Source organism: Sinocyclocheilus rhinocerous, unplaced genomic scaffold (genome assembly GCF_001515625.1).
Source record: "Sinocyclocheilus rhinocerous isolate Xijiao unplaced genomic scaffold, SAMN03320098_v1.1 scaffold785, whole genome shotgun sequence".
Lineage (NCBI taxonomy): Eukaryota > Metazoa > Chordata > Actinopteri > Cypriniformes > Cyprinidae > Sinocyclocheilus > Sinocyclocheilus rhinocerous.
In genome coordinates, this window is record NW_015660521.1 from 607461 (window position 1) to 619591 (window position 12131).

General features: G+C 39.2%; 1 protein-coding gene across 1 annotated transcript in view; it reads left to right on the forward strand.

Moving 5' to 3' along the window:
• The first annotated feature begins 323 nt into the window (after nucleotides 1–323).
• The window catches only part of LOC107725288 (tight junction protein ZO-2), a 40229-nt gene continuing 28421 nt past the window's right edge, over nucleotides 324–12131 (forward strand). The window contains 2 exon segments of the mRNA XM_016534501.1: nucleotides 324–548; nucleotides 9381–9434. Coding sequence (XP_016389987.1) covers nucleotides 378–548; nucleotides 9381–9434 — 225 coding nt within the window. The 5' untranslated portion in view covers nucleotides 324–377.

Here is a 12131-nt window from a genome sequence, read left to right on the forward strand (position 1 = left end):
GTGTGTGTGTGTGTGTGTGTGTGTGCATAGGCTAATATTGTATACACTCCGTCAGTACACACATAAATATGTAGGTATTGATCTGTGTGTGTGTGTGTGTGTAAATGTAGGCCAGTTGTGTATTAGGATTACATAAGAAGAGGAGCCGGCAGAATCACAGCGAGAGAACGAAAGAGAGAGAGAGAGAGAGCGCAGACATGAAAACGGTGCTGTGCCGAAAGTGGGCACGCGCTGTGCAGTCGTTCAGGACTCGCCGTGGCTCCGTGAGTCTTATTTATAGTCCCTCTCTCTCTCTCCCTCGCCCTCTCTCTCCGGGTGCCTAATCTTCTCCACCTCAGAGCTTAATTAGATTGGAGGTCGGGTGGCCATGGGGAGAGATGAGTGTGAACTGGCTCCCCTTTGGTTGCTGCGTGCGCCTGCAGAAAGCCCAGAGATGGAGGCGGCGCGAAGGGGCGCGAATCGAGGTGCGGGGGGAGACCGAGGAGCTAAGGAACAGCTTCATCATCCTCTTCTCATCCAGGCATGCGTCATGCCTGCTCAGACTGCTGGTGGGGATGGAAAAAAAGGCGCTCGCGGTGGCTTGATCCTCCAGGGATAAACCCTTCCATCAGCTGCCACCTTAGAGAGAAGATTGTCGTGTTTCTACCCCCCTTTCCTAGATCCCGCAGTAGGCTCTATTTGTACGGAGTTGGTTTGTATGGCGTTAGTGGGCGTGTTTTGTTATTGTGTGCAAAGTTTCGTGACGTGTCGTGTTGTATGTCAGCAAAGCGTTTGGGTTTGTGAATCGTTTGTGCTTGGGGAAAGTTGTGGTTTTGTGTTGCGTTAGTCTGATGTTGCTTGTTGAAATGAAACTTTGCAAACTAATGATAACGAGTGGAATGTAAACCGCAGATTGAAGGTTTGAACGAAGCATCCTAGTTGGCATGCGTGAGCCGGTAATGCAGGTGCAGGTGTGTGCGTGTGGACTTCACTGGCTCCTGTCGCATAGCGTAGCTTTTGCTGGCAGCGGCTGCGCTGTCTCTGTTGATCCATCTGCCGTGCTGTTTAAACTCTTTCTCTGTCTGGGTTTTCTGCTTCGGTCATTACTGTGAGAGGCAGAGGGGAGCAGGTGTTTGGGGCTCTGTATCCCTGAGGTGTGAGGAGTATTTTTAGAGTGTTTGTGGATTGATGTGTATGTGTGTGTGCATTTGAGCTGCGTAATGAGTATATTCACATATATTAGCAATGAAGTTAAGCTACATTATGAATATCACAATTATTTCAGTAAGTTTGCTAAAGTCATTAGATTAATTTTAGAGATGCACCGATCGATCGGCCAGGGATCGGAATCGGCCGATTTTCCTCATGATCGGCCCGGATCGGTGATCGGCCGGTCAGTCTCACTTCTTTCCGATTTCGAGCCGATCCGTTTTGTTACCAGCGGCACAGGCAATAATGTCAGCCGCGCATTCTCGCTCTCTTCTCTCCGACGACCCCTTCTCTCTCACACACGTCTCATTCGCTCCGGTTAAATAGTGCTTGTATTGCGCATTATTTTAGTCATTCCTGCAGGTTTTGCGCTTACACCAAAAGCGCGCGCACCATCACTGATCTATATTAGTGGATCGCACAATCCGCGCTCAGTCTCAAACAGCTTGTGAGCCGCAAATACCAAAATGAGTGGCTAACTGCGCTAAAACGTTCAAATACATAAAAAATTGTGTCAAAATGCCCATTTTGGCAAGTATCCAGTTAAACACAGTCAGTTTTGGAACGTTAAATAGTTGAGAAAGAGAACGCATTTTGTGTAACAGTGTATTGGGTCCGTGGATAAACTCTTAAAGGAACACTCCACTATTTTTTTTAAATAGGCTCATTTTCCAACTCCCCTAGAGTTAAACAGTTGAGTTTTACAGTTTTCGAATCCATTCAGCCGATCTCCGGGTCTGGCGGTAGCACTTTTAGCTTAGCTTAGCATAGATCATTGAATCTGATTAGACCGTTAGCATCTCGCTCAAAAATGACCAAAGAGTTTCTATATTTTTCCTATTTAAAACTTGACTCTTCTGTAGTTACACCGTGTACTAAGACCGACGGAAAATGAAAAATTGCGATTTTGTAGGCCGATATGGCTAGGAACTATACTCCGTTTCCGTTTCGTAACATTTCCATCGGTCTTAGTACACAATGTAACTACAGAAGAGTCAAGTAAACCGTGAAGATTTTTGGGTGAACTATCCCTTTAAGTAATTTTAATTTGCTATTTAATAGCAATTTATAGCTTTGTCAAATAAAAAGTAAACATTTTCTGTGATTTTTGTGTAAAATAACTGTACGTTTGATTTTACAATTTTGTAAACGTTGCATTTGTCATCATTAATTTTGTAATTGTAAAAGTATTATAATTGACCACCCTGCTTTATAGATATCAGCATCGGCTATTAAAAAAAACCCATAGTGGTTGACTGCTAATAAATATCTACCAGGACTTCTCTATCATATGGAGGGGTGTTTTTACTATACAGTTGTGCTTTTGTTTTTGCTCAGGTGTTCTGTTGACAAGTGTGGCGACCGATTTACTGCTCTAGTGGGTATGTGGGTGTAGTGTGTGTGTGTGTGTGTGTGTGTGTGTGTGTGTGTTTGTGCGCGTCACATACCTCCCTCCTTGTCACACGTCTAACCTGTTGTATCTGCTGTGTGGACAGGCTGTTCAGACATGTTAACGTGACGGGCTGCGGTCTGCAGGTTGAGTTTACATGCTGTCCCGGTGGCCCTGCTCTCTCGGGTCTGTGTGGTGTGGACGGCTTCATGCTGATGGGCCTGTCGACAGGAAACAGTGTTGCAGACACATCTCAGCGTATTGGGACCAGTAGGGTCCTCCTCTCAGGCTGCTCACAGGGTCCTGTCCCTCTGAGACTGAGCAAGCCAGGGAGAGATGAGTCTTGACCTTGTTGTGAGGAGTTTACTAAATAAGACTGGAGAAAGAAATGGAGGGATTTTTAGTTTACTTCTCAGGAGGGATGAGTGACTCAGGTGTTCTGTTGACAAGTGTGGCGACCGACCGATTTACTTAGTGGGTATGTGGGTGTAGTGTGTGTGTGTGTGTGTGTGTGTGTGTGTGTGTGTTTGTGCGCGTCACATACCTCCCTCCTTGTCACACGTCTAACCTGTTGTATCTGCTGTGTGGACAGGCTGTTCAGACATGTTAACGTGACGGGCTGCGGTCTGCAGGTTGAGTTTACATGCTGTCCCGGTGGCCCTGCTCTCTCGGGTCTGTGTGGTGTGGACGGCTTCATGCTGATGGGCCTGTCGACAGGAAACAGTGTTGCAGACACATCTCAGCGTATTGGGACCAGTAGGGTCCTCCTCTCAGGCTGCTCACAGGGTCCTGTCCCTCTGAGACTGAGCAAACCAGGGAGAGATGAGTCTTGACCTTGTTGTGAGGAGTTTACTAAATAAGACTGGAGAAAGAAATGGAGGGATTTTTAGTTTACTTCTCAGGAGGGATGAGTGATGGTTTCCTGCTGATTTTTTTTCTTCTTTTTTTGGGTCTAGATTTGCGTTATTAGAAAGATTTTATTTTATTTTATTTTATTTTTTATACACAGCCCTAATGTGTACTGCATGTGTAAAATGATCAGACTTGAACCTGTTTCACCAGCATGATAACCAAGGCTTAACACATCTGGAGCATGTGCACTAGGAGTTTCAGTGTAAAAAACAAGGAAAAAAACAATATATACAAATCTTTCATTTGTATATATTGAAATGTTTTGCAGAGTATTGTTAGTGCTTTTTTGATGCATTAGGACATTGCAGTGATATATTTTAAGTTTGCATGCCGCTAGTAACAGTTTGCATCACCTCGCTTGACAAAAACCCAATAGGATTTTTCTTTTGGCTTTTGGATTATTGCAGAAAATAGCTCTGCAACCAACAAAGATGTATGATTCTTGTATGTTCTGTTCATCAAGATAATCTTCATAAATGAACTTTTATGAATTTTGAAGTCTAAATACAATTGCCATAAGTTAAAAGCTAAAAGTAGACTATAAACAAACTACACCCACGTTTGCATGACTTCAGCATCACCATCACTAAGCTTTTGACAACTCTTTAAGTGTTTATTTAAAGAATACATTTTCCCTTAAAGTTTGAAGTATAATTTGCAAGAGTAAGATTATAAAGACATTGGAGCTGCGGAAGGGGAAATGAGTTTAATGGAAATGACGTTTAATGTCACAGACACTGTATTCCCATTTAGCCACTTGATAGCAACTGCCTTTTCGAAGACAAATAAATGCTTTTAAAAATCTCAAGGGGGTATTACTGATGTATTTTATTTTGTAGAATAAAACATGAAAATATCTTGAACTTGTTCACCACAGACCTTATTTCAGGCATTTAAACAAAAACCTGTTAAAAAAAAACATTGATTTCAGGACGATAGACCTAGAAGTGCTAAAAATGCTCTCGTTTATGGTTTTGGCCTACAAAAATACTTCATCCTTGCAGCTGTCTATAGGGATGGGCCTGCTTCAGCTTTAACAATGACTTTATAAATGTCATAAAAACAGATATGATTACATTCCTCTAAATAACTCCTCTGAAGCCATGCAATAGTGAAATATAAAACTGAAATGTAAAGTTTTGTTTGCTGAAACCCTTCCCCACATTCATAGCTCTTTAATCCTGTCATGTGAGTTCAGATTAGTTTTGACGTCAGTGACGATCATCATCCAATATTTCATGATTTTCATTGACATCAAACCAGATAGTCATGCGGGTTTGGAACAACATGAGGGTGAACTGTTAGTTAATGCTCATACAGTTTGCTCATAAATGCATTTTTGTTTAGTACCTTGGTCAAGCAAACTAGATTAAGAGAAAATGTCCATAATTGTTGTTCCTTTTAATATTTGGAAAGCCCTGTGGCCATTCCTGTGGCGTTCTTTGATTTATGAAGCGTGCAGCTTTGTAATTTTACATTTAGCTATGAAACTTTCCATCATTTTTCCAGAACAAGGAGGTGAGTGATTTGTAGAAGCAGCCTGAACTGCCTTCAAATAATGCAGCATCTTTAGCTCTCTCGCTATCTGTCTTTCTCATCACAGTCTTATGAATAATATCTCCACTAGCCACCCACAGAAAACAGCCCAGCGCAGGAGGAGAGGAGGAGAGCTGTCTTAGCTTATCAGCATCAGGCCCTTTATTCACTTTATCTCTGTGGATTAGTTTTATTTGCTGCATAGCGCACAATCCGAGCGCTTGTGGAGAGGCAAACAAATGCACATGTCCACACTAATTGTACGCTTCCGTAGTAGTCCGAGGGCAGATATCTGCAGGCAGAATCCTCCAATTAGAGCCGCACGCCAACAGAGACGAGGGGAAGTGTGTGTTTGTGAAGAAAAGCTAAAGGGAAGTGCAGAAAATGAAAAACAAAATGTATATTTCGCGCCGCTTCACTAAAGATATGCGCCTCGCCTATTTTTGAAGGTAAGAGTGTGCGCTCGAATATGCTGTAGAACCGCTCTCGCGATACTTTGATGCCATTCACCGATCAGTCTGCGCAGTGCTGCTTCAAGTCGAACACACCTATTGGGTTTGTGGTGTTGTTGTGCGTGCTAGGGAACGTATATCCGCCATATGTCATCGCGTCGCTATATCATTGATATCGCGATATGACACTTTTTTTATCATGTAAAAATTTATACCGGTATTATCGTGGACGGTATGATATGGCACACCCCTATATACTCACATAAAGTAGTATACATTATAAAGCAAATCTCGGCTGTTTAAGGTCCCAAAAATGTAAACTGTATTGTTGCACAGTGATATATTATATCCAACTTGATTTGCATACATGTTAAGTTGTCATAAATACCAATCGCGATACCATTCGGTACTGAAATTTTAAAAACGTCCATTTCCCGCTAACATTTGAGCGCTGTTCAGCGTCTATCAGTGGATCCCTAATATATCTGCACATAGATGGACCCCAGATAGATGCAGCTATCAAACACTCCCGTGTGTTTCTGTGTGAGTGCTCGGTGAAGAGCGTGAAGCGATGATCATTGAAGCCAATCACAGACGGATCTGTTGAGCGTAGGGCTGCACGATTAATCGAATGCGATTGTCATGCGCATCTTGCCAGTAAAGCCGGTTCTGTGATTAGTAGTAAATCTCCAGCACATGCTTTCAGATGGAGCAGCATTTCCTACACAGAGCCGTAGTTCACTGACAAGCTATGCAAAATCGCGTTCATAATCGCAGACGATTTAATCGCGCGATTATGAAATCGAAGAAATCTTTCTGCGATTATGAAAGCTGTTTGCATAGCTTGTCAGTGAACTACAGCTCTGTGTAGTAAATGCTGTTCCATCTGAAAGCACGTGAAAATACCACATTTAATAACGTTTTTACTCCAAACTCACTTCATAACGTCAGTCGAGTGTTTGAAATAAATCCATCTGTGAGATGATGTGACTTCTTACACAGAACATATTTCATAGTATTCCAAGAAGTGATAAAGGCTATGTCGATTAGCATTGCATTATTATATACTTTATTATAATAAAAATTATAATAAGACGAACTCAGATAAACCATATATTGTCGTAGTCATGTGTTTAATAGTCACGTTGAATCAATGAAAGCAGTTAAATCTTCTGTTTATTCAGCAACCGCTATAGGCATTTCCTGGGTTTCTTCTGCGAGGCGTATTTGGAGTTTCAGCACGAGAGCACCCTCTGGCCTTCGGATGGAGATTTACTGCTGATCACAGAACCGTGCTTCACTGAAAGAGACGCATGACAATCACAGCTTCTGTAATCGCGATTCATCGCCTTTGCGATTTAATATCGATTCATCGTGCAGCCCTAGTTGAGCGCATGAACACAATGACCAATCAGCGCTGTTTAAGAATCTGCTCAACAGGGCTCAAATGTTAGCGGGAAATGGACGTTTTTAAAATTTCAGTACCGAATGGTATTGTGGCCTGTACTTTTGACAACACTAATACATATATAATACATGCACCTAAAGCGATATATATACTATTCAGCAAATCTTAACTGCCTGATTTTTTTTATTTCATCGCAAAATGTAACTAGCGCCCAACTCTTAAAATAATGTTGGTTATATAAAGGCACTTTCTCACCGGAGAAACCTTTTCATAGTTCCTAGAACTATTGGCGGAAGTTCCAGCTTTTTGGCGTGTTCGCTTTGCAGGTTCCTAGTTCTAGGAAACTCTATATCTAGATTGTCATGCTCGTAAATCCTCGCGTAAATTGTATGTTTACACTCCATCTCCGTTATCACAAAACCCGCGACACACAACAAAAACATGTAACATTATAAATGCTAAATGCCGCGAATAAAGACATCCCTATTGACCGCTTCAGAGTTCCTGCTGCCGGTGCGAATGCAACCAGGAAAACGGCCCGAGGGAGTAATTGGTTCTCTCGGAACGACCCTGTTGGCTTCTTTATAGAACTAAGTTCCTAGAATACGCGGTGCAAAAGCGCTTGTAAGTATGTTCAACTTTATCTGGATACATACGATATACTGTGCTCATGTAAGTTGATATATACTAAATCAAACCTCAACTGCTTGATTGCCTGTATCTTTGCAAAATGTAAACTATATTATCGTCCAGCTCTAATCTGCTAGATGTGACTATATGGAATGAAAATAATAAAATATTATAAATATTAACATCATTATTTGTCTGTGAAGCTGTTTTCAAATGATGTGTATTGTGAAAAGTGCTGTATAAATAAGTTTGACTTGACATGGTAAGGAGAAACGTTTAATGAAAGTAGAATCAGGTGTAGATTAGGATATTGTTTAGATTAAACAGAATCTTATTTAAAGACTTCTATTTTAAGAAGCTTTAACTGGACATGTTGTCAAAGTCACCATGGTTTAACCTTGTGTCGTCATGGTTTAGTTGAGGTTGGGTTGTACTGTGACTGTTTCCAGTTAATCATCAATATTGATGGGTATGTCTGTCTGTTCTTTGGAACAAACACACCCTTGAGCTGTGTGTAGAGTTTGTCGGGCCGGTTGTTTATATGTGTCCTAAAGAGGGATATACAGACCCTGGTGTCATGTTTAAGGACATTGGCTTGCATAGATCTGTGAGTTGACATGGATTCAGTGTTCATATGTCTTTATTATTCTTTAAAAAAAAAATGGTGCTTTCGCCCTTGTGAGCTGTGGAAATGACAGGCCCATCCTTCATACACACTCTTCTGCCATATGCGGTAGACCCTCAGTTTGATGCAGTGACATAATGAGTCGTACCAAATAATGAGACGTTCACAGGTATTTCTGGATGATACCATATAGCTGGGGAGGGGAGGGTCTTCATGTATTTACTGATATTCATTTTCATTATCTCATTATAAGGAATATACTTGGTTATTTACAACTTTACGGTGAAGTGTGTAAAATAAAATAGCATGATAAAAATCTAATTTATACTTTTGTTCAAAATTTGGTGTTGGATATATTTTTAAATGTTTTTGAAAGTGTCTTAGGCACACCAAAGCTGTATTTATTTGATAAAAAATACGGTCAATCAGTAATATTGGGAAATATTATTACCGTTTAAAATGACTCTTTTTATTTTTATTTTAAATATTAAAAAAAGAGTATTAATAAATATTATTATTTATTTTTGTGGAAATTGTGATGCATTTTGGAGGATTATTTGATTAATATAAAAGTCGAACAGCATTTATTTAAAATGGAAATCTTTGTATCATATTATAAATGTCTTTACACATCAATTTAACACATCCTTGCTGAACTGACTTCTTTAATAAAAAATATACTGACCGCAAAAGTTTGAATGGTATTTTCAGTAAAAACAGAAAAAAATAGATGAAAAAAAAGGATAAAAAAATATATATATAAGTAGTTTCCCCAACACGTTTCCCATTTCTTTATTCCATAACTGGTATATAAGACAGTATTTTAACTTTAAAAAATGACACACTTTACCTTTAAAGTGTATAGATAGAATCTGTGGTATTCTGTAGAATAAGAGAAAATTATAGAACGTAATTTTGACTTCAGATTGAACTTTGTAAAAATCGTTGAAAGAAAAAAATGTTTTTGAGTTGGGTTTATTATTCTAGGAGGAGAACCTACTGATTATGTGTGTCCAATGTAATTGCCACAGATGCTGTCTCGCTCAAGTTGTACTTGACCAGGAACATTCCTTTAATGTTATGTGTGCATCCATGTCATTATGAAATAATTAGTTCAGGACACTTCATTTAGGACCAATTTGTGTATGAGCCACTCAACCCTACGTCACATCGCACAGCATACTGACTTGTGATGCCTGACTGGTGATTAATGATAGTTTCTTTCTCTTTTCCACACAGAGCTCAGGAATGGAGGAGACGGTTTGGGAGCAGTACACTGTGACTCTACAGCGGGTATGAAACTCTTTTACATTAGCTAACTTACTCAATACAGGCTTAAGAGTTACATGTTTAGAAATGTGTTGTAGAAGAGCGGCAGGGCTGTGAACCAGAAGTTTCGTGCTTGTAGCCAAAGAGGCCACAGAACACACGCTGCACAGATGGATGGCCCTCTTAACAAACAGACTAGAACCTCCTGCGGTACCCAGGCTAAACACTCTACCAGCCTCTCTAACACACAACAATATCTGAAACTCACCTACACTGATGTGCTGGATCTAGGATAATATAATCTTTAAGATTATGATTATATCTGAATATTAACAATGACCATGTTTACATCCACATTTGGTTTAGGCTTTACTCTGAAGAATGTTTTTTTACGTTTTTTATTCCAATATACACTACTGTTCAAAAGTTTGGAGAATGAAAGACGTCTCTTATCTTCAACAAGGATGTGTTTTTTTTACCTAAAATACAGTAATATTGTGAAATATTATTGCAATTTTAAATAACTGTTTTGTATTTTAATAGGTTTTAAAATGAAATTTATTTCTGTGATGCAAGGCTTTTGATGCAAGAGTTTTCAGCATCATTACTCCAGCATCAATGTCACATGATCCAGCAGAAACCATTCTAATATGCTGATTTGCTGCTCAAGAAACATTTCTAATTATTATCAATATTGCAAAACAGTTGTGCTGCTTTATTGTACTGTATATTATATATAGGCTCTATGTGGTGACATTTTTTTCCAGGATTCTTTAATGAAAAGAAAGTTCAAAAGAACTTATTTGAAATAGAAATCTTCTGTTACATTATAGTAGGGTTGTAAATCGGATGGTTCGTCACGATACGATACGATATCGATTCTCATACCCAGCGATACGATATTTGCGGATACTTCCAAAAATTCTACGATACGATTCAATACAGGAGAATATCGATCAATATATCGATATTATTATATTATATACCTATTTTAAACAACCATCTACATTTTTATTAACAACAGTTGTGCTGCTTTATTGTACTGTATATTATATATAGGCTCTATATGGTGACATTTTTTTTCCAGGATTCTTTAATGAAAAGAAAGTTCAAAAGAACTTATTTGAAATAGAAATCTACGATTACGATACGATACGATACGATATTGATTCTCATACCCAGCGATACGATATTTGCGGATACTTCCAAAAATTCTACGATACGATTCAATACAGGAGAATATCGATCGATATATCGATATTATTATATTATATACCTATTTTAAACAACCATCTACATTTTTATTAACTCACAAATGCAAGCAAAACATATAACATGAACTTTTATCTTCAATTTTCACATCCTGTTCCTCAATTTTGACATTCACTAAATACAAATGTCATATCGATGGATCGTTACACCCCTACATTATAGATGTCTTTACTGTCACTTTTGATCAATTTAATGCATCCTTACTGAATAAAAGTATTATTTTCTTAAATCTTACTGATTGCGGTACGACGAAGGCTGTCCCAATTCGAAGGCTCCTTCAAATGCAGCCTTTGAAGTCCGAGTCCTTCGAAGGATGTAGCCTTTGAATTGGGACACAGCTATGGTTGTCATTTTACCAACAACTCGTGCTTGTGTTTCCTTTGTACAAATGCTTCAGCCCATCAGAAGTTACCCCTCCCCCCTCTCTTCCCATCTTCTCCTTCTTTCCTCCTATTCTTTCTTCCTCCAACATCGAGCACAACAGGATGTGCATCTTTTATCTCGCACATGACAGAGAACTTATTTGAAATAGAAATCTACGATTACGATACGATACGATACGATATTGATTCTCATACCCAGCGATACGATATTTGCGGATACTTCCAAAAATTCTACGATACGATTCAATACAGGAGAATATCGATCAATATATCGATATTATTATATTATATACCTAATTTAAACAACCATCTACATTTTTATTAACTCACAAATGCAAGCAAAACATATAACATGAACATTTATCTTCAATTTTCACATCCTGTTCCTCAATTTTGACATTCACTAAATACAAATGTCATATCGATGGATCGTTACACCCCTACATTATAGATGTCTTTACTGTCACTTTTGATCAATTTAATGCATCCTTACTGAATAAAAGTATTATTTTCTTAAATCTTACTGATTGCGGTACGACGAAGGCTGTCCCAATTCGAAGGCTCCTTCAAATGCAGCCTTTGAAGTCCGAGTCCTTCGAAGGATGTAGCCTTTGAATTGGGACACAGCTATGGTTGTCATTTTACCAACAACTCGTGCTTGTGTTTCCTTTGTACAAATGCTTCAGCCCATCAGAAGTTACCCCTCCCCCCTCTCTTCCCATCTTCTCCTTCTTTCCTCCTATTCTTTCTTCCTCCAACATCGAGCACAACAGGATGTGCATCTTTTATCTCGCACATGACAGATCGCAAGGGTTCACACACGCTGTCCAAACACACTGACGCTATCACCACCATCTCCACATCAGACTCATCCTGGGAAGACATCTCAGCACTTTGGGATGTCAGATTGCTGAGTTAAGATAAGAATAGACTCATTTATCACTGCAATATAAAAGCAAGGATATAAGCTTTGGAAAGTTTTGGGGAAAAAGGGTACGTAGAAGTTTATGTGGCATATCATGATCTATATCACTACTGTGATATTCACTTACTCAGACCATAATAT